Genomic DNA, 23,551 nt, shown 5'->3' with positions numbered 1-23,551 from the left:
TGCCTTGTACATTCCACTCAGATGCTGAGCATAAAGTGAGACAACCTGTCAGTATCCATCTCTCTCACCATCTCTGGAAAAGCAGTAATAAGTTTGTCCAGAACCCTTGCCTCAAAACAAGATTCCTAAGTCAAACCTGCCATATTTGTTGCATATTTTAAGGGTCAATCCTATTGTTAAGAAAAAAAAAATGTCCCCATGAAAGAGGATCTTGCTGTCAATGATAGCCAGGGGAAAGGTGGCAGCCCTTGGTCCTATAGGAGGTGGAAGCAGAGCACAGGAACACAAAGAAGAAAGTAGTGAGGGACTTTATTCTTGCAGGGAAATAAATGAAGTGATAGTTGGGAGCAAATCAGCAAATGTCAGAAGATGTCATCCTTAGGAACTCAAGAGTAAATGAACCTTTGGATTTCACCCTATCTTTTTGTTTTTTAATTTTGTGTTTTAGATGGGAAAAACACCTCAATGAGAAATGAAGAATTTTAAGACAGTATTAACCCTAGCATAACCAGCAAATTGATATCTGGCCTCTGTCTCCTCTGACCAGCTCTTCCTCTCCTTTATGGAAACCTGATGGTGATGTCCCATCTTGTGGCTGCCTTTCCCGGCTGCAGCTCCTCCCCAGCACCCTGGTCCAGAGGTCAGAGGTAGATAGAGGAAGGAGGAGTGTAAAGTGTCAGAAGCTAGACTTAATACTGGCTCCTTCGGAAGGAGCACAGCTCGGTGAAGAAGTCTGGCCTGCCTGAGAAATGACAAACTCATGAATCCAGTTGGCCTACAGCTGCTTACTCCTGAGCCTTTGCTAGAGAGGATCTCATACATAATGCAGTCTGGCCAGCAGGAGACCAAGGACCTTTGGCTGTTGAAGCAAGTTTGAAGTTTTCTTGCTTTTGAGGAAATGAGGTACTGAACTTACTTTTCTCCAACCAAGTCATGTTGGTGGGCTTTTGGAGTTACTTGTATTGGACAGAGCATCTTACCAAGCATTTGTAACTATTATAAGCAAGAATCATGAGGATATGGAGCAGAGACTGAGGGGTGAGTAGGGTGGGATTTTACATAGGCATGTAAATCCATCCTTTGCCTCCAATGTTAAAAGGAACCAAGTGGCAGACAAGGGCCCATGGACCTTCAGGATGCCTTACATCAGCAAGGACAGCTCCACTGTACAGATTGTGCTGTTACAGTGCTGTCGTTGCTGACCACGTGCAGCTTGAGCTTTTGTCTGAGATACAAGTGTGAAACTCTCAACAGAGTTCAAAGGCAGTAACAGCAGTCAAATGTGTGTCATAGACTTACTGAATTGTTTTGTGAATGCATGAGCTCATGGGCTATTAATTTTTAGATTGGCTACATGTTGAAATGATTTCTAGATATGTGTGCTTAAATTATTAGTCTCACCTGTTTCTTTTTTTACTTTAAACATGGCTTACTAGAAAATGTAAATGTCCTTTTGTGGTTCAGTGTATTTTGGACAGTGCTTCTCTGTAGAGATACAGGACCTATGGAATCTGTCCCTCAAAATTGGAAATACTGGTTCAAAAATAAGATGTTTAAAATAACTTTTTTAGTACCTAGGAGGGAGAAAGCTAACTCTAAGAATTCACAGTAATAGTTATTACTAAGCAATAAATTCTTGTCTTATGCCTCAGGGGACAATATTAAAGATTTATTCATTTTTTTTTATTACAGCCAGATATACACAGAGGAGGAGAGACAGAGAGGATCTTCCGTCCGATGATTCACTCCCCAAGTGAGCCGCAACGGGCCGATGCGCGCCGATCCGATGCTGGAACCTGGAACCTCTTCCGGGTCTCCCACGCGGGTGCAGTGTCCCAAAGCTTTGGGCCGTCCTCAACTGCTTTCCCAGGCCACAAGCAGGGAGCTGGATGGGAAGTGGAGCTGCCGGGATTAGAACCGGCGCCCATATGGGATCCCGGGGCTTTCAAGGCGAGGACTTTAGCCGCTAGACCATGCCGCCGGGCCCAAGGGGACAATATTTTGGATGCATGTCTTCTTGGGTAATAGTTATTCCACAAAGAACATTTTTCCCATGGACTTTATCAGGTCAGTTGGAGTCAGTTGTTACCAAATGTGTTTGATTTATATTTGAAAATAGCTACACATGATTTTTGACATATGATGGGGTTGTATCCCAGTCAGTTCATGGTAGGTCAAACATCCTAAGATGAAAATGCATTTAATACACCTAACCTACTGGGCATTGTAGCTTAGCCCAGCCTATATCGCACTTACATGCTCAGATTACTTCCATTATCTTAGTGTAGCAAAATCATCTAACACAAAGCCTGTTCTACAATAAAATGTTAGCTATCTCATGCGATTCATTAAACACAGTCAGACATGTATCCAGAGGGCTGACTTGAGAAGTCAGAGCATCCAAAGATTTGGGTTGGGAAGAGAGGGTCTTGGCTAATCCCCCAGGATATAAAGGAATCACCCACACCTGTCTCCAAAAAATGTAGGCAATGTAGCATGCTGTAGAGCATCACTTAGCTGCCTCAGAGCCAAGTGATCACGAGAGAGGATTGTATGGCACATTGCTATCCCAGGAATAGATCCAAATTCAAAGTACAGTTTCTGCTGAATGAGTATCACTTTTACACTTTTGTAAAGTCAAAAACCCGAAGTGGATCTACCCTAAGTCAGACTGCCTGTGCTGTGTGTCCCTTCCTTTGGATGCTCCTTCCGCGGGGTTGTCGCTTTGGACCCAGGAGCAGCTCCCCAGAGACCCTGCCTGCCTGCCGTTCCACCTCAGCCTTTATTTCCACCTCACATTGCCATCTGTATTGAGAAGGCGCTAACACCTGCCAGGGGTGATTCGTGGGTGAGAGTCTTTGGTGAAACATTGGGATTCTTGGATGAAAGGGGCTGTTTCGACAAGCTTCATCTCTTCCTCAGCCACACATTTGCCTGTCAGGGGTATCACAAAGTTGAAACTGCAGCCCTGTGGAAGTCAGGGGCAACCCTACTGGTTTATTGTAGCTGATGTGTAGTATCTCCCGAGATATTTTTTCTTTGTTTTTTGAGAAGCAGCAGGTAGAGAGTATTCCTATCCACCAGTTCACTCCCTCAGTGCTTGCACTGGCCAGGGTTAGGCTGCAGCTTGGAGGAAGAGGGTGGAAACTTAGTCTGCATCTGTCTTGTCAGTGGCAGGAACCCAAATAATCAAGCTTCCACTGTTGCCTCTCAAGGTCGGCATTAGGGGGCAAACTCAGATCAGGAGCCAGAGCCTGTTATCCAGGACAGGCCCTCTGCTATAAACACAGGCATCTTAACTGCTGTCTCAACCACCAAGCCAGACACCCACTCCTTCAAGATCTTTTACATCACATTGAAACTAAACACATCTTAGTTTTTAACCTTTCAGCACTTGACAACCATAAGTTTCTCTGAAAGTGTTAGAAATCTGATTTTTAAAACCTAGAAGAAAGAGGATGACCAATATTAACTGCAGTGAATTTATCCTAACTAAAAGGTTTTTTTTTTTTCAAACTTGAAACCCTCGTTTCCTTTCCCTCCCCCTCCAAAAAACGCATGAAGGTGAAACTAGAAACAGGTGGAATCCCAGAGTTTGTCCATGACTGACTCTTCATCTGTGTCTTCCTCATTGTTCCTTTGACAGTTGTTGACTTCTTCCTGGATACACTTGGATTTTTTCCCCACACCAAGCCAGGCCTTCTAAAAACTCGACTCCTCCCCTATTGCAGTCTTCCATTACCATTGATGAGTAGTCCAAAGACTGAGGTCTGGAATGAAAGAAAAGTGCAGACCAACTTGGTATAACCTATCTCAGGAATGGTATTTACCACTATGACAAGAGACACATTGCTAGGCAAGTGGCATAAGATGCTAAGTGCCAATTACCTGCAGCATCTTCTGACATCCACCTGGAGAAAGCCTGATGGATAAAGCATCCTGTGGATAATAGGGAGCTGGATACTTTCTGGTTAGAATTTCTGAGTTTTATTTTTTTTTAATGTATTTGTATGAGAGACAAGGTAGATTCCCGTCTGCTGGTTCATTCCCTAGATGTCCACAATGGCTAGTAGAGGCTATATCAAGGCCAAAGCCAGGAACTCAGTCAAACTCTTCCATATGGGCAGTGGAACCTAATTCCTTGAGCCATCACCTGTTGACTCCCAGGGTTTACATTATCGGGAATCTGTATTTAGGAGTCTGAACCCAGGCACTCCAACATGAGACATAGGTGTCTGTACTGGCATTGTAACCACTAGACCAAACACATAACCCAGGTTGTTTCTGTATATCTGGCTCTGTTTGTAAGTGGAAGGTATTTCCCCACTTGCACAGTAGAGAAAGGGAATTAATACAAGGCTGTCTAAAATCCCAGGCATCAGGCCATAATCTAACCAGAATACAGAAGGAAGCTTAGAGATGTCAAGTCTCCCTTAATATTGTTTGGTTAAGGATTAAATGACATGCGCAAACAAATTTCCTAGGTGAAATGTGTAGAGTCCATTAAGATATGTCCATCCCTGCCCAGGTTGAAGCTGTTATCTGGGTGTTGTGTCCCAGAGGGTTCTGAGTACTGCCTAGTAGGGTGCCCAACCACTGTGGTATCTGGCATCACCCAGTTAGAGGACTAATCCCAAAGCTTTCTTCAGTGTTCTTGGTCCTACACTGCTAATCCTGCAGACGTACAGGTACATATATTTGATGTGTCACCTGATTCCCCAAGGACAAGGCCACATGTCACTTGCTGTGTGACAGCCCAGTAGTTAGCCACAAAGAGGTAGAAGAGAGGAGGATGACCACCAGGAATCCCAGTAATACCTCCCCATTTGATTTCTCCATTGGCACATTAACTTCAAAATAAAAGCTTCTCTTTTCAAAGACTAGTCTTCCTGACTATCTGATAACTAGTTTTGTAGTGTTGTTTACATCTGGAGCCACAGGACAAATGTTTGCCATTCATGTGCTGGTGCTTAAGGCTTTAATGTGGTGATATCCAGAACATTCCATGGAAGATTCCAGCATAAGGAACTGAGTGGTAAATGCTACACACTTGATAACTTCAGAGAACATGAACAGCCCTTAGCTGCTCCTACAGGAAACACATGTGGCCAGAAAGACAATCAAAATTTTGTTCTTGTTTTCAGTTTGTCTTTCAAAGCTTGAAGGGGGAGAGATAGCACTTCCTTCATGCTGCCCATTCTCTTAGAAACAGAACTTCTTTTTTTTTTAAATTATTTTTTAATAATCTTACTTAGTTGATTAGGGAACAAAGTGTCAAGGGCTACAGGGTGAAAGTGGGTAATACCATTGTTTCCACATCAATATCATTTTACCCTGTATCTGGGGTCAGGGAAAAAAACAAAGGGAAAAACCCCATCCAACCTCCCACCCATCCCAGATCCCCAACGGGAGGCACGCTCTGAGGGTCCTGCTCATACAGTTTTGATAGTTCATCAGTTCTGGATTGCTGCCAATCTCTCAGTTCCAATCACAATGAACCCTATTCAGAATCCACTGGCTGACAGTCTCTTCATGGTTGGGGTTCTAAGATCAGCAGTTCAGTTGGAAGGATCTCCAAAGAAACTTCATCTGAGATGATCCAGGCCTGATTCTTGTGCGAGTTTGCTAGTACAGAGTCCGACACCGTCCGTCACACCAATCAGCTTATGCTCATGCTGGTCGTTGGGATTGCTGGGTTCTTTCTGTTTCCAGCCCTGTCTTACTTGTGAACCAACGGGTGTTGTAGTCCAGTTCGATGCTGCCCACTTCATACTTGGTCCTCACGCAAACCGGTTGGAGCTGCAGCCTAGTTGGGGTGACTCCCCAAAGCCCCCACCAGTTCTGCCCCCTAACCTGGTTCCCATGCTTGCCAGTACGCACTGCAAGCTTGTCAAGTCTGTCCCACATCCTGTTTAGCTCTTGCACGTGTTGATGGGCATTGAAGCCCAGCTCAACCCAACCAACCTACTATCCAGCCCACACACCTACTGGCAGGTGCCCTTCTGTACAGCCACCCCTGACCCTGTCCTGGTGTCTGTGCTGTTCAATGAGAGTGGTAGCCCTGAAGGAGGTGCCCACTATTTCCCTTGTAGGCCACACTCACTCCCAGATTATGCTCTCTCCAGGTAGTTCTGGCATTTGACTTGACAGAATTAGCTCCAAGTGCCAGCCTCTGCCAGCTAGTACTGCGGCTAGCCCAACCAACCCTCACCCACTCTAGTTTTTGCTCGCACCAGTTGGAACAGTCAGCCCACCATGGCCCTTCCCATGAGGCCCACAGGTGTAACAGCCCTGCCTATTCTGATCTGCCCCCATCCCGACTCATGCTTTCCAATGGAAGTAGTTGTCCAGCAGGGGAGCCCACATTCCCCTGTCAGCTTTGCCTCCTCCCCCTGATTATCACATGTGCTGTTTGGGCGCTGCAACCACATCTGGTACGGCTCATCTCACCTTGGCATTCCTTATTGTGTACTAGTATGTGTTGCAACCGAACCTGGCTCGGCCCACACTCTGTTCTGGCGCTCGGACTCACCAGCGGGTGATGTGAACAGGTTCAGCCTGGTCTGTCCCCAATCCATGCCATGTGTATACCAGTGGGATAATTTCCATAGCCTGTTCTGGGCTGTTTCCTATTGTGCTTCTTGCGCTTACCTTCAGGGACTGTGTCCTGCCAAAGGAGTTGCCCAGGCTCCTCCATCAGAAACTCTCCCAGTGCCAGGTTTCGCGCATACCAGTGGGTCCATGAGCCAGCCCTGTTCAGTTCACCTCCTGTCCTAGCAGGAACAGTGGTGTTTCCTGACTGTTCTTCAACCCAATCTGGTTCTTATTGTTGGATGTTTCAACCCAGCCATGGCTCTTCCATACCCCCATACAGCTTACACATGGTTCAGTAAGGGCTGAGACCTAGGCTAGTCTGTCACACATTTCCCCTGGTCCTGCAGAGCATTTTAACTGAATTCTCTTAGAAACAGAACTTCTTAGCAACTAAATTCTCATAATTCCTACTGATATCAAATATGGTTAATATTCAGTAAAATATTAACTATGCTTAGCAGGCATTTCATGGACACCTCTGGCCCCAAGAGGCTCTCCATGTGATGGCGGCTGGACTCGCAAGAGGCCTCACACCCTGATTCCATGGCCCCTGCACCCACACACCTGTCACCTCCGGGCCTGTGACCTCAGGAACTCCACAGAAAACTAAGGGAAACGCATCACAGACTGATGTAGGAATCAGAATTCCAGGACAGAAGAGTGGAATACTTGTGCTGTGCTACCCAGCATGGATCCCTGTGAGCGGCTCTCAGTGGGAGGCCGGTGGAGTGGCTGCTGAACATGCAACTGAGAATATGATGAAACATGCCTAGGCTAAGAAACTCATTTGGTCCATTACTCAGTCCATATTTATGCTGGGCCTAGGCCACTGGAGGAACAAAAATGATTTAGGAATAATCCCTATTGAAGAAGCATTAATAATTGATTTGGGAAGTTACTTTTGTACTTGGATATTTTCAGTCCATCTTATTACAGCAATAGATGGTTTCATTCATTCAACCAACATGATACTGTGGGCATGGCTTCCCAGGCACAAAGGCCACTGAAAAAGAGTGTTTCCACTGTCTTGGAGGTGACATATCAGGGGAGGTAGGAAACAATGGTAATAGAACAAAGTGAGCAAGTTGTGAGTATGGTGTGAAGCGATGAGTGATCAGGCTTCGACAGTATGGGCCAGGAGAACCTCGCTTGGGAAACACGTGGACCATAGTGATGAAGTGCACCTCAGAACTCAGCAGCCGTTCCGTGGTGGCTACAGAGGAAAAGCTTGAGGTGGGGAGGCGGTATGCCATTTAATGATTTTAACCTAAAACTAGTCCAGCAAGTCAGGCATGAAATCAAGGGACCCAAACAATGTTGGTGGACCCACTCTCTCTGTGTCTTCCAAGATTCCTTTAGTCTGTGCTGTGTCTCCCCTAGGTGGGCTGTCTTTATACTGTGCCCTGGTGGGATCCTGGCATATCTGGGTGTATGTCCTCCCTGTTGAAGGGATGCTGGAAAGAACTTTTCTCCACTAGCCATGTTAGCCAACACCCTAGGCTGATATGTCTCATTGTCTCTCAAGACCCACACTCTCCTGTGGTAACCAGTGACTGTCACCAGCGTGATGGAACACCCTAACCCTGACAGGCAGAAGATTGTGTTACTGACACCTGTAGCGGGAATCACATACCACAACTCTGTGGTCCAAGTCTCTGAGTCCCCTTCTATGCCTCTGTTTCCTTGCCTATGAAATGGGACAGGTGCATGTTGTCTTCAGCTTGTGTGAATACCCATGGTCGACTTACAGCTGAGTCTCATCGGCCAAGGAGCACCACTGGTGTTTGTTGGGTTGACTTTTCCCATCTCTACTTGCATTATTTCAGAGTTGGTTTTATCATTTAGTATGCAAGAGACTGTATTATTTCAAACTCAGATTTGTGGGGACTGTCTCACTCCTAACACTGGCTACAGTGGTGTCTTCAGCCAGTTCTGTATTGGCAAGACCTGAAATGTAAAATGAGTTAAATAAAATGGATAAAAGCAATAACTTGTGATGATAAGGAATGAGTATGCAGCTACTTTTGTTGAGAGCTCTGTCCAGTGATGATTATGTAGCTTTTGAGAATTAAATTCAAGTTAGTGATTTTTCATAGTAATGATCCTTAGGAGTAATTTGTGAAAGGAGTAAATTGCCCGTATAGATTAATCCAAGGCTTCCTTCCACACTGTTTATGAAAAGATTTGTAAATCTATGTGTATGTGTTTCAGATGTATAATCAGGTGTCTTTTCTTAATCATCATGTGCCAAGTACTAAAATCCTTCTTCCTTTTCAAGGAAAAAGAAATATTCACGCCTGGTCTAGCATCTCAAGGAAGTAGCTTCTTTGGAAAACTGACCAGTACCCTTGAACTTAAACTTCTCTTTACCTTTGAGCTTCTTGTGGAAATTACAACATTTAGCACTTTGCAGTTTAATTTAAAAGGATTACCTATTTTCTTAAATTCTTAAGCAGGAAGGCCAGTTGCATTTATTGATTTCTCTCTGCATGTTTTTCGTGCAAGCTGAATTGGCTCTGTCCCCAGGGACTCCACCTCCTGAACTGCATGCTTGCTGGTGACAGCCGGGGCCTCTGATACATAACCAAAGACCTTGCCTAATATCCTTGCAACTGCTCAGGGAATTTTTATTAAGTAAAAACATCATTAGAGCAGGCAGGATGATGAAGTTTAATGAGCATCCTTTGTGTTTGATATTGTTAGTTTGCCACTGCCCCAAATCCTCATTTCTCTTTTCCACTGGGACAGATAGTGAGTCTACACTGTAGGGCGTGTTTCTTTAAGGCCATCTTATATTTTATGTTTCCATGTAGCTTGATGTCTGTCTTCCACCAGCTACACATTCCATTTGTCCTAGTTATATGGATGATGTTTGCACATGGATGTGTGTTTCTCTTTGCAACCAGCACAGACTAAGGAACAGTGAAGGTTAGAGTGGAGAAGGTGATGACAAGCCTGTAAGTGAATTGCATGGAACTGCCCCACAGAGATTTGATCTTAAAAAAAAAATCATTGCCTTTAGAATTAATGAGACTTCTCAAAGGAATAGGGTAACTGCTAATTTTTTTCTTTAAGACTCAGCAATTTATGTCCTAAAATTCTGTCACTACCCTCATAGCTGTTACATAGGATAAATAAAGATACTGCAAATGCTTATTAATAAGCTAGGCTTCACACTTTGTCCACAGATTTATTTGTGGAGATTTTAAATTTAGCATCCAACCCCAAGATTACAGATTAAAGCAAAATTATTTCTCACCATTATTTTTACTGGCCATCTACTTAGATTTTTAAATTGGTTCTTTTCTTGGTTGTATAAGGACTTGCCATGGAAACACCCAAAACAACAGTAGGGAGGCATATGACATGAGCAAATGACTTAAGAACAGCATATTGTACCTCTCATATACCTGGCATTCTAAAACATAATATTTACATAGCATACAATGTGTTTCCACCAGTGCCCAGAATATATGGAATACAAAGGAAGTGAAGTCTGTGGTCCTCACCCTCTGGAAAAAAATAATGGTACTTGTGTTTAGAAAACAAGGCAGAGAAATCCAAAAAGATGGAAGATGATGTAACTTAATACTTTAAGGTCTTGAACTTCATGGCAGGCTTTTGGTTTGATGTTAAGGTGCTGCTGTTGTCTGCATTCAAGTTTAGAGTACCTGCATTCAAGTTCTATCTTTACTTCTGATTTCATATTGCTGCTACTGTGCACTCTAGGAATCAGCAGGTGATAGTTCAAGCACTTGGGTCTCTGACAGTCACATGGGAGACCTGGCTTGAGTTCCTGGTTCCTGACTTTCAGCTGACTCAGCCTCAGTTGTTGGGGGGACATTTGGGGGCATGAACTAGCACATGGGAGATCTCTGCCTCTTCTCCCTCTCAAGCTCAGTAGATAAATTATTAACAAAAAGTTTTTCAGAGACATTTTAAAGTAATTTACAGTAATTTACAAGTAATCACATGGGTTAAATATGGAACTGTTTTCTTGCTGGGCTTTTGTGACGGCAGCCAGTTACTGCATGGGTGCTCAAATGGCCAACACACTTTGTTGGGAGATACTCTATGGATCGCTGAGTGAAATTGTTGATATTGCGAAGACTGCAAAGAGGCAGCTGTGAAGCCTTGGGGCCCCAGGACCTAAATGAGATGGGAACTGCAGAGAAAACCCAGTCAGTCTTTCCCCAGCACAAATTACCAAGAAAAGCCAGAAAAATGTGAAGAAGGACTGGCTGGCACAAAATGCCAATCGCAGGCCTCTGATTTAGCCCTGTTGTACTTCACTGAGCTTATACCAGCCTGACTGCTGGTGTACCTGTGAGGGCAACAGTGTGCAGATAGTTCTGTATTCCACTTGAAATAGCAAAGGTTCTGGACAGGCATAGAATCAGGTTCTCCAGCCAACAGGTGCAGAACCCACACTGCATCCATCCTCCCTACACTTCCCAACTTCTGCTGCAAACCAATCTGACTGTGCCTGTTACTACACAGGGAGAGATTAAGTTGGGTAAGCTAGGTCCCAAGTGGCTGTTCCATGCCATGTTCAGGCTGAGTACTCAATCCAGGGGGCAGTGGGTACTAATTTCCATACCTTTGCCCAGGAGAGATTGTGCTGTCAGTGGTGCATGGGACACATTGGAAGAAGGAAGGTACTACTAGAGGGAGACCAAGGAGGGAGACTGCCATTACCATCATGGAATGGACAAGGTGGGAAGGGCCTAGATTGCAATAGAAAAACAAGAAAAATTTCAGAGGATGATGGATATAAGGATAAATTCATTGCTGGGCCTGACAATGGCTCAGTGGCTGAGTCATCACCTGGCATGTGTTGGGATCCCGTAGGGGCGCCAGTTTGTGTCCAGGTTCCTCTACTTCCCATCCAGTTTTCTGATTGCTGCCTGAGAAAGCAGTAGAAGATGGCCCAAAACCTTGGGACCCTGCACCTGCATGGGAGACCAGGAGAAAGTTTCTGGCTCCTGACTTCAGATCAGTTCAGCTCCAGCCATTGTGGCTACTGGGGAAGTGAGACAGAGGGCAGAGGATTGTTCTGTCTCACCTTCTCTCTGTAAATCTGCATTTTCAATAAATAAACAAATCTTTAAAAAAAAGAATAAGCTCATTCCTATAAAATAGCCAGTTGACCCATAGAGTTATGATCCTTTGAAAAAGCTGAAGAGATATGCTAGGCGTACATGTTCAGTTTTGTTTAGAATTTCAGATATAACTAGAATCACTGGCCAGGAATTTCTGCCATAGAGTGAAGTTCAGTCAAACCCGATGTGGCAATCAAAAACAGAGACAGAAGTCAAAATGAGTTCAGCATTTGATCCTGGCAGATCCTGTTGAGGCCTGCTTCTGAAAGTAGGAGGGAGGAGCTATCATCTGCCTGGGTGGATTTGATCACTGAGTACCCATGAAGAGGCAATGCCTTGGAGGGCTGCTTGCTCAGAAGACATTAGTGAAGCCATAAAATTAGAGAATCTTTCCCGGAGGTAGCAGAGGATCCAAAGAGATGAATGCGCAGACACAGGGCTGAAGAGGTGTTCAGAGAGAAACTAAGAACCAGGGCTGGAGCCAGGAGAAAAATGAAGGGGGTGGTCCCCAGTGGTCCTCACTGCCACTGTGGTGATGGGGTACACGGTCAGCACTGTTGGATCCTACTGAAGCAGCTAGACATTTCCAGAAGTAACGGTACCCATAAGAAATAAAACCAATGTGTCAGTAATAGAAAGCCACACATTCCATACTGCTTAATACAAGGGGGTCTCCATAGCAGACACATGATGGAAAGTTGTACTTGACTTTCAAAAAGTTTTTGCACCTAAATAAACTTGTCTTTAAGTAATCTGTTTCTTCATGAAGATTTGGAAGTGTCCTTGTGTGTTTGTAAAATGGATTGTGATTATGGGAGGCTGCCTTTTTTTTTTTCCTGTGCAATCTTGGATGTCAAGAGGCAGGGCGTGTTCAGCACCATGGAGTTCAAAGTGGCCAGGCTGCCGGCTGCTTTCACGGCACTTCTCTGAAATGGCCAGCCTGGTGGCCTGGACGTCCCACAGAATCGCTCTGTGATGATGCTTCGGGCAAGGCTTGGCGGCGGGCAGCGGCTCTTCAGGAGGCTGCTTAGGGCACAGCTCACTCCCACTTTGACCTTTGGGCTTCACAGATGAGAGGTGGAGAGCACTCGTGAGCCCAACACAGCTGCTTCACTCGTCTGCCACAGCAGAGAGCATCCACAGGCCTTTTGCCTTTGAAATGTTCCCAAGCCCGTTCATCAGACTCCTGAGAGAAACCCAGCCTGGCCTGGCACTTCGACGGACTCATTGTTATTTTTTCCCCCTCCTTAATCGTCGCCCAATTATCCTCTACAAACTTCCTGATTTCCAAGGAGAGAAGATTCCCTCAGGCTCTGTTCCAATGGGTCTCCCCCACCACACACACACTTTCTGAGTTGAGCATTTTGCCCGCTGGCACCTGCAGTCCCTATTGTGACTTGCAGCCAGACAACCTCTGTCAGCTGGCAGAGCTCTGGGGGATCAGTCCCAAAGGCACAAGGTGACAACGCAGGTGGCAGGCAGCAGTCCAGGTGTGGTGGTAGTACTTGGAAAAGAGAGGGAGCCCAAGGCACGGAACTGCAGGACAAGGTGATGGCAGCAGCTGCCAACATGCACACTGCTGTGTGCCCTCAGAGACAAGACTGTCTCTGTGTCTAATTACATATCCCCACCCCCCCACCCCAAGCCCTCCAAGGCAGCCAGGAATTTTCATCTTCACTTTGCAGATGAGGACATCAGCCACAGACAAGTCAGCGTTGTTTTCAGGGTCCATCAAGGTGAGTGAGGAGCCCAGGGACCGTTCCCAGGGGTCCCCACAGCAGGTACACCTGGGCACAGAGCTGTGGCACTGATGGCACTGAAGTGAGCATGCTGTCAGGGCAGTGACAGCGAAGGTTGGGATTTTCCCAAGTGTGGGAGGTGAGAAAGAACAGCTGGAGCAAGAGAGGCTGGAGCCCCAAGCCCCGTGGGGCTTGTGTGCAAGTTGGGAGAGGAGGGCCTTGGACAGCCAGAAAACGTGGAAAACTCGAAGCTTGCCAACTCTTAGTCATGGCTTTCATTCTCTGTACTTGAGGCCGCTCTGACTCCTGGGACCTACTGGCCTCCCAGGGCTGGCTGATTGCGAGGTGGCCAACACCTGGCCCTCATAGTACAAAGCCCCCATCTCCAGCTGCCTCCTTCCTCCCACTCCTCCAGGCAAGGGCTCAGGTTTTCCCCTGCCCTAGATCACCCCAGGCCCAAGTGCTGCTGCTGCTGCTGCTGCTGCTGCTGCTGCTGTTTAGACTGCCCCATCCTAGACCAGCTCAGCCTTGCCTGTGTGGGTTTGCCCACTCCATACCGAGGGAGTCGTAGTGAATGAAGCCTTTGGGTCAGGCTTCCTCCTTGTGGTCCTCCCGCTGCCTTTGGTGCTTCCCCTGTGCGGCACAGTGTGTGCCCTCCACTTGGCAGCTAAAGCAATAAAACTTCTTCCAGTGACACTGCCCTCTCCATGTCAGTCCCTTCCATAAATTAACTCCAGGGGCCATCAGTCTGATTGTGATCTAACTGCCTGCCTGCGCTTTGCTTCTTCTGGGGCCACCAACACTCTGTTCATTTGGGGTGTTGATTCTGTTGCCTTTCAGGGAGTGCTGCTCCAGAAAGTTGGGTAGAATTGGGACTTTGTTGTGATTCTGTACATTTTGTTCTCAAATAAAGCTGAGTAAACACTTATTAGGCTGTCTGTTCAGTTCCCTGCCACTGCTGTCACAAGTCACCGCCTATTCACTGACCATATTAGCTTTTCGGGACTACAGCAAAATACCTGCACCAGCCTACTTTATCAAGTGCAAAGGTTTACTTAACCCATACTTTAGCAGGTTTGAGTCCAAAATCAGTTTGCCAACCCGTAGGTTTGGTTTCTGGTGAGAATGGCTGGTGGCAGCAGCAGGATGTTGACAGAGGCCCTGGAATCCTGGACAAACTGGGCCTGAGTACAGGCTGTTAGCCCAAGGCCCCCAGCAGGATCTACCTTCTACCTGGGCATATGACCCAGGATGCCCCATGGGACCTCACCTCCTAAGATTCCCACCACTTCCCAACAACGCCACCCTGCAAACCAGGCCTTCAACACGCCAGCATTTGAGGACATGCAACATGCAGACTGATCTCGCTACCCCAGCAGGGACTGAGACAAAACAACGTGCCAGAGGCCAGAAGTCTGAGTTCAGGGTTCTTTGGGATTTCCTGACCAGCGGGCTGCTGGAACCACCAAGGGGTTAGGCGACAGTGTTCAGCAGCAGCAATAACCACCAGAGACAGTCTGATCGAGCATATTCATTTATTGTAAAAGCAAACACAAACTTCTATAGACTAAGAAAGAGGAAAGCAGAAGGGCATCTCCTGATAATCCTCCCACCCAACAATGACCTGAAATTAGCTAGAAGGCATGTCTATCTCTCTAGACCCTCCAGTCAAGACACAGGTCACATACAACACACAGAGCCGACAGGTATGCCTCAGTTCATGTTCACCAGGTGTGGCTGGCAGGTAGGCTGTGGGTTGCACTTGGCTTCTCAGAGTTGATTATCAAGGATGTCCTAGCACAGCTCGTACAAGGACAGAGAACCTGGAGTGCAGCCCACCACTCTCAACTGTATGACTGGTGATAAGGCCAGACTGAGGTCTCAGTGAGCCAAGACCATTGTCAGGGTGTTCCTCGCTGGGGATACAGTGTACTGTGTCCCTATAATTTCCCACATAGGCCAAACAGGCAAAGATCCAGGGGTAATCTTCCACACAGGGTCCAAGGAGCTGCATTCTTTCGTAAGTACTTCCAGCTTCCAGAGGCCACCCATGCTCCCTGAAGCTAGGGAGCCCTTCCTGCAGCTTCACACCAGCCACATAGACGCGTCACATCTCTCTCTGACTCTGACCATTCTGCTTCCTGTCCATGAGAATGCTTTGGATATTATTGAGCTCACTGGGTCTTCCGGGAATGCCTTCCCTGCTCAAGGTTCTTAGCCACATCTGTACAGTCCCTTTTGCTGTGGAAAATGACACATTCACAGGCTTCAGGAATCAGGCTGTAGTTCCCAGCAAGTCTGTTCGTTGATGTGTCATGACCCTTCACTGGTAGAAGCAGCCAGAAAATGGAACACAGGGCTTGAGACCCTGAGACACCAGCTGCTGTTGCCCTGCCATAGCCCCAACTTCATGTGGGCGTGGCCACTGAGATCAGCGCAAATGCTTATCTACCCACACAGCTGGAGGAGGTGACCAGTCGCGCCACAGGCACAGTGTCAGCCAGTTCTGCAGTGACCTACCAAAGAAGTGGGGCAGTACATTTAGCTGTGCCTTAGTTTCCTTCAAAGAAACTTAAAACTTTTCTCCCAGAGGTGTTTGGGAATGTAACATTGATAGAAAGGGCCATGTTAGTTGCCAGAGGACAAACTGCTAAACAAGAAAGCAAATCATATCATATTTGCATAAGGCATCTAGCTGTAGCCCCACGTCCATCTTTGAATTTTCCAGCAAGCATCGGCTAGCCGCTTCCTCAGGGCTTGCCATGGCGTGTGGACTTATTGAACCCCCATTCCCACCTTGTGAGCAAAGAGACACCTTGATTTTCAAATGAAAGGAGGAGGAGGGCCAGGGGAGGCCAAAGGCACCGATCATTTGCCCAGAGTCCACAACTGGTAAGTGTAAAAATTAGGCTGTAAGCATCCAGTTCAGGGCTGCTGTCCCCTGCCTGGCCCTTTGTAGTACCTTGCAAGGCAGCCCTGGGAAGTCCAGGCATCCACAGTGGGGTATGAATCTAAAAAGGCAGAAAATGAAATCCTGCCACATTCTACTTCCCTCCTGACAAAGGGGTGTCCTGCTGGGTGCTAGGCAGCTTTAGCACCCCATTCAGCAATGATTTCACCAGATGCCCCATGGCAGGGCCCTGCTGAGCGCCCACTGTCTGGCAGGCTGTCTGTGCCCACCATGGCTCCTACCTCACTGCAGACAGGACTTACAGCAGGCCTTCACCCACCCTGACTTCTTAGCATCCTTAGCAAGGTGGAATGATGTATCTCTAGATCTTTAATCATCCCTGAAGCTTGATGTTCTCTAAAAGAGCATGTATTTTTTTTTTCTTTGAAGGTGTAAAGGGTCGGAAAATAGAGCAAAGACATTTAAGGTTGTAAGAAAGCTGTGTAATTGAAGATGCTTGAGACCTTAGGGGCCTGTGTCATGTGTAGAGCCAAGTCAGACCATTGCCTGGTGCCTGGTGTTGGATGCCAGGACCTTAGAGACCAGTGACCTTAGGGTACCTCTGCTGCAGCATGAGACCCCTGAGCACCAAGCCTTGGGCGCTGAGTAAAACTCAGTGCTAAGAAGTAGAAAAGGGTGGGGACTTTTAGCCACAAAAGGATGCCTTGTGGCACATGGGTGATAGTGAGGAATGTGACAAATGGGTCTACTGCTGCTCAGAATTTCTTCAGAACATATGATGGATCTGGGAGAGATGCCATGGAGAAGGTACAAAAGTCAGGCCCACCTGGACAAGGCAGCACACTCTCCCAGCCGAGATCCTTAATTCAGAGCTCCTTTGGCTGTGGTGGCGAACATGCTCATGGGTGCCAAGGGTCAGGACATGGTAACGTTGGGAATCAGAGGTGGGTTTGGACTCACTGAGCTGGCCTCCTGTCTGAACCATTTTTTTGTGCCTGAGATCCAGGGTTCCCAGATGCCCATGGCCTAGTCCTCTTCTGTTGTTTGAAGTGTAGGGGAGAAGACGCTTTGTAGCCTTAGCAATGTGTTTTCCTGAGTAGCAGGTTCTTTTAGGGAAAGAACAAGACTGGGTAGGGGATAGACCTGTTTGTTCAATCCTTTGGCACAAAGTCCTCTGAACTTCTCATTTCTATAGAAAGTTGAAAGCCAGTGTGCAGGCCCTAACGTTACCTGTCTAGAACATGTGACATGTTTCTGAGCCGAGGAAAGCACCCTCCCCTTGCCCTTCAGAGCATCTCCAACACCCAGCAGGATGTGGATTCTCTGGCTTCCAGGTTATTGTCTTGCCAGCTCAAAGCCTTGGGCTCAACGCTGCATGACAGCAGAGACCCCTGTCATTTCCATGATTGGGATCTGCTTGTGTTGCTTTTAAGGTGACACCTGGGAGACTTTGAAGAAAGTGGAACACAGTGTGATTCATCAAAAGCCTAGTTACAATGCCCAGCTTCCAAACCATAAATCAGCAGAGCATCTCTGTGTGCCACGCCCTCCCCTCTGCCTGTCAGCCACTTGTTGATGTCATCAAGAGACTGGTAATGCTAACTAGTCCTACACTGTGCTTGGTCACATGTTTGGTGAAATGCCAGCATCACAGAGGGTAGCTAATTCCTCAAGGGGACATTGAAGCTAATGGCACTTCATACAGTGTGGTCAGTCATTGTGTGTCAACACTCATTCTGTCGGTGGACACAGCTACAGAATTGGGAGAGTTCAATTTGAGCTGTATTTATTTTAGGATGGCTTTTAATTTAGCTTAACCAGAATTACTCATAAATTATCAATTAATTACTGTCTGCTGTTCAGTTCAATCTTCTCAGCCATGGAGCCAGCTTTGCAATGAATGCCATCCACTGTAATTGTAGGGCACTTTGTCAACATTTAATCAGCAGTACTTATTAATATGGCATTGATATGTGGTCGCTATCCCTGCACTATCAATCACGCATGAGCAGCCAGCGCACACTCGGCCACTATTGCTCTTTGTCACATTAGCCAGCCTAAGGGCTCTTGGACCAAGCAGGATGTTCACTTCTCACTAAATGGACACTCTGTCTCTTCATTTCAACTCAGTTTTTGTCCTTGTCGACTTAAATGCTCACAGCCTCTTGGCGTGGGTCTGGCACAGCTTGGCTGAACATGACTGTTTCACACAGTCCTGCAGATCTCTTGCTTTGCTGTTTTCACATCCAGCCTGGTGTGTGCCTTGTCTGTGTTTGGTTGTCATGGTGTGGAGAGCATGCACGTACATACATGCGTGTGTAAGAGAATTTTAAATGTTTCAACATGAGAGATGACCCGCATGAGGCAGATGTGATCTTCTGGTTCTGTTTGGATTCCTGAATGTTTCTGGCGGTGAACCCGTTGGTTAGGGCTCTACCAACAGATTACCTTGGCTTAGCAAAATAAGGTTCATGGCTTTCTCTCTCTCTCTCTTTCAGCCTGTACGGAAGACACATGCAGGCAAACCCAGAACCTCCAAAGAAGAATAATGACAAATCGAAAAAGATCAGCCGGAAACCCCTGGCAGCCAAGAACAAATGAAGGGTTGGCATAGGCCAGACTTCCGGCTTCCTCCCTGGCTCACACCTCTGTCCTATGGCTCAGCCTCACATATAAATACAATGTGTATGTAGCTTTTCTTTCTTTTTCTCTCACTCCTTTCTAGTGCTTGCCACCTTACCTTTTACATTTTAGGTTGGTGGTAGCTTTTTATCAAGTCTGAAAACCATTTCCCTGTGTTCCTTAAACTGCCAAGGTGTAGTTCAGCTGCAGACTCCAGGGGCTCGGGTTTCAGTTCCTTGAATAGACACCACAAGGTTGCTTTTTGTCAGAAGAAGAATTAACGTCACGTGGCCACTTAAATGTCATAGTTCACACACTTTGCTCTGTCTGTTCACCCAACTTGCAAGTGTGCTTTGTCAGAGCCTCGCTTCACCACTGGGACTTTGTGTTCATCTAAATGACAAATGATTTTTAATAAAGTCTGGAATTTGTATCACATTCACTTGTTGCCTAAAATAACAATTCAGTCAGATGTTGGGATATACAGGATTTGGCTTTTCCTTCTCCCCCTCCCTCGGTTACCTTGTCTGGTCTGATTGGTTAGAGACAGAAACTGAAACTTTCCATGAAAGAAACACAGGATCAAACCTGAGCGAGTTGCTCCTCACATCAGTTTGTCAGGGTTTTGTATTCCTCCCCCCCTTGAGGACTGTTTCTAAATTAGGAATGAGAAGAACAACAAATCTCTAGGAGATTGTGCCAAAGGAATTTGGAAAGCAGCATTCCTTCGCTGAAGAAATGGTGACTTCTGCCAGTGGCTGGGAGGCAAGAGCTGTGAAACAGAGAGAGAAAAAAATGCAAGTATGTTTTCTATCGCTGCAGAAAATCTGCTCATATCAAAGCATTCTTTGGAGAGACTGTGATGCCAAAATTGTGGTGGAAACATGCACAACCCACCGCACCCCCACTGTGGAACCACAGTCATTAAACAGCCATTGTTTAACATCTGTGATAGGCAGTTTCCACTCCTGTCTTAACAGTCATATGTATGGCAATGAAAATAAATCCAAGCCTTTGTGCTAAGTAAGAGGCCTGCCCACCCACAAATTCCTCCAGCAGAAGGTGTGCAAAAATGCATCCTACTCCTCTGGGACTGCGAGTGACAGACCCATGCCTCTGCCCTGGTCATCTCCAGGTTCCCAGGGGGAGCTGTCACAACCAGACCACATATTGAGGGACGAGTATGATGGTTCAACTGGCTAATCCTCCACCTGCAAGTGCCAGGATCCCATATGGGCACAGATTCGTGTCCCAGCTGCTCTACTGCCCATCTAGCTCCTTGCTACTGGCCTGAGAAAGCAGTGGAGGATGACCCAAAGCCTTGGGACCCTGCACCCACAGGGGATACCTGGAGGGGTTCCAGCCACCTGGCTTCAGATCGACTTAGCCATGGCCGTTGTGGCAGCCATTTGGGCAGTGAACCAGCATATGGAAGATCTTTCTCTCTGTTACCCATTATCTCTGCAAATCTGCCTTTCCAATAATTTTTTTTTTAAAAAAGCCAGATTTCAAAGCTAAAATTCTGGAATTAGTTAGCCAACAGAGTCCGCCTTGCAATGGAAGAGACCACAAGACAAGATCTAAACTTGTGTCTTACCACTTTCTGATAGAATCTTGTAGATCCCAGAGTGCCCTAACCAGTTTTGAGGAAAGAACTGATGTCATTTTGATAGGTGCAATGTTTGCCTTAGCCTGAATTTTTTTTCCCAGCTTGTGAAATTGCAGCAGGGAGACAAATGCTTCTGTTTTTGATTGGAAGGGCTTCACCTGAAATTAAACTAGCAGGATGGCATTAGTCCAAATTTAATGATATTAATGGCTCTTATGAGCCCGTATCTTCTCAAAAGATGAATACTATAGATAGAAATATGGGCAATACACACAGATTCACAAGGAGGAGCTAGCTCTAAGAAACACACACAAAGGCAGGCACAAAAAATCAAAGGAAAAAATTTGAAACATGTAGCAGTGAGAAATGTGCATATATATTTTAAGATATTAAGTACAGGCGGGCTACTGTTTTTCTTACATGCTCTGTTGAGAATACTGATTTCTTTCCAGAAGGATGGTAAAAGAGTTTGCCAATATGTAACAAAATCTGAAAATTGTGTCATTGGACCTGGAATCTTGATTTGTAAGAATTTGTGTAGAAGACATTATCAATAATGAACACACAGAGCTCTGTTTGAGATGTGCTTATGGGACTGTATCCACAATGAGGACATGAGGGAAAGGCCGTCATCTGACAATGGAGTGAATGAGTTATGGCAAATCCACACAACTGACTTTTGTGAAAACATTCAAAACTACTGAACAATTAAGGCAAAAGGAGATAACTGTATCATCCACTGTTGGAGAAAAAGACTTGGTCTCACTTGTGTAAACAGGAAATGTTTTATAACTTATATGTGTAAAAATACTAAATGGAAATGAAACAATTTTAAGGCTGATATTTTCATTTTCTAATACTTACGCACTTTGAATTTTCTATAGTGAGCATCTATACTTTTATAACCAGAAAACATTAAATACATACCCTTTCTAAATGAAATTAGCATACTATGGTTTATGTATTCAAATTAAAAGCATAAAATCAAGGTGGCTTGGTTTTTTGTTGGTGGTGTAACTGAAATGCATCTTCTCATACATGGTTTTTGTTTACCTGATATCTGGATTAGAAAAAGAAATTCCGAGTTCACAATGTGAACTTGGGGGCCAGTGTTGATTCCAGTCTCTCATCTGAGCACCAGTTTGAGTCCGAGCTGCTCCAGTCCAATCTAGCTCCCTGCTAATGTGATGTGCTTGGGCACCTGCCATCCATTTGGGGGATACAGAAGGAGTTCCATGCTCTTGGCTTCAGCTGGCCTCACCTTGACTGTTAGGGCCATTTTGGCAGCGAAACAAATGATGGGACATTCTCACCCTCTCGTTTTTTGGTCACTCTACCTTTCAAATAAATAAACACATTTTAAAAACACAAAGTTATCCTGTGACAAGGATAATTTGACATTTTAAATACAACATCTGGGGGTATGACAAACTGAGAATGTAGCATCCACTGTTGAGAGCTTGAACGGATACAGGCCAGTTGGGCTAAGCCACAGTACCAGATGGTGAGTACCAGGACTGGGAACTGGACATGTGAATTTGGGCAGCAGCACTCAAATGGAACACTGGTATGCCTGAGAACAAGGTCATTGGCAGGCTGGCTGGGCCACAGCATCCATCAGTTCTCAAGAGATATGAGACTTGGGCAAAACTAGCCAGACAGTTTACATCCAATAGGTGCATTGGCTGGCACAGGTGACAAACCACACTTGACCCTGTACTGGGCTGGTGCAAAAATGAGCCAAGTCTGAGGTCACCTCAGGTGAGGTTTCTTGGGGTATTCCCTAACTAGACCACTGAACTCAGACCCTGACCATGAGAAATATCACAGGATGTGTTGTCTGACGTTGGAGTACATGTATCAGCATGGGACCACCTCAGTTGCTGATGCCTGTGCAGTGGACAGCATGTTCAGATACACATGGGGAACTTGACAGCCAGTTCACTCAGCCCAGCAGGGGATCTCAGCTGCCTCATTAGAGGATGGAAAGCAAAACAGGTTGGACAATTATGGCAAGCTTTGCAACAGGTTCTTGGGCCAATGAATGCACTAAGGTGGACTTAGTGCAATAGACCTTAGAAATATTTTCTAAACTGTAAAGCAATGAAACCAACAACTTGAGAGAACTATCAAAACCATGCAACACTCTTGGACTCTTCCCCATTTTGGGGTCTCACGCCTATGAAATGACTCCCCAACCCCCAGGAGCTAATGTAGTTTGACAGCAAGGAGCAGTCCCCTTCCCTTCAGGCCCTCTGGATATAGAGGAATTAAATACAACTGAAATATTTGTCCCGCCCACCTTCCATGGCTGACCCTCTCCATCCTAATCAGAGGTCCAGATGGGTATGCATCCCTTTCAGCTATGTAGACAATAGTAAAATTAAAAGAAAAAATAAAGAGCCTCTTTTACCCTGAGTATGTTGTCAGGCATTAATCACAGAGGTGTACTAAAATGTAAGAGCGTATAGATTATAAACCATATACATGCACCATAAATATGGTGTGTATAGATTTGTGGGACTGATTTTCCTATCAGTAATGCTTAGGAGACTATGCTCCTTACGATTAAGCCCCATTCCTATCCATAGCATGTATAAGTATTTTGGTAATTTGCCATTGCTAAATTCTCCCCTTATTCTAGTCTCTCTTAATAACCATGGAATGCTTCCAGGGTCTGTCACATCCCTGGCACTTTGTTTTTCTTCATTCTCACTTGATGGTGGTCCCCATTTTATAGAAACCTAGAGTTCAGAGAGGTTAGGTGGCTTCCCCAAGGGTGCACAGCCACCAGGCTGCAAAGCAAGGCTCAAGACTCCTTTGATTCTAAAGCAGTGTCCTTCAAACCTGCTTTGATCTCAACTGTCCATCAAGACTCCTTTAATCTACCCCAGAACAGCAGTCACACTTTTCATACCTCCTAAACTGCACTTCCTGAACCGAGCTCCGGAAGTGTTCATTTAGTTAACACCTA

General features: G+C 45.9%; 1 protein-coding gene across 2 annotated transcripts in view; it reads left to right on the top strand.

The window, feature by feature from the left end:
• Nucleotides 1–20,452, top strand: part of RSU1 (Ras suppressor protein 1) — a 204,351-nt gene extending 183,899 nt beyond the window's left edge. For both annotated transcript variants that reach the window (XM_058669297.1, XM_012929964.2), the window contains one exon: nt 18,845–20,452. In XM_058669297.1, coding sequence (XP_058525280.1) covers nt 18,845–18,947 — 103 coding nt within the window. In that variant the 3' untranslated portion in view covers nt 18,948–20,452. The remainder of the gene's footprint in view (nt 1–18,844) is intronic.
• The last annotated feature ends 3,099 nt before the right edge of the window (nt 20,453–23,551 follow it).

The sequence above is a fragment of the Ochotona princeps genome, chromosome 10 (assembly GCF_030435755.1).
Source record: "Ochotona princeps isolate mOchPri1 chromosome 10, mOchPri1.hap1, whole genome shotgun sequence".
NCBI lineage: Eukaryota > Metazoa > Chordata > Mammalia > Lagomorpha > Ochotonidae > Ochotona > Ochotona princeps.
The sequence above is the reverse complement of the archived record's forward strand: the minus strand, read 5'-3'. Positions and strand labels throughout refer to the sequence as shown.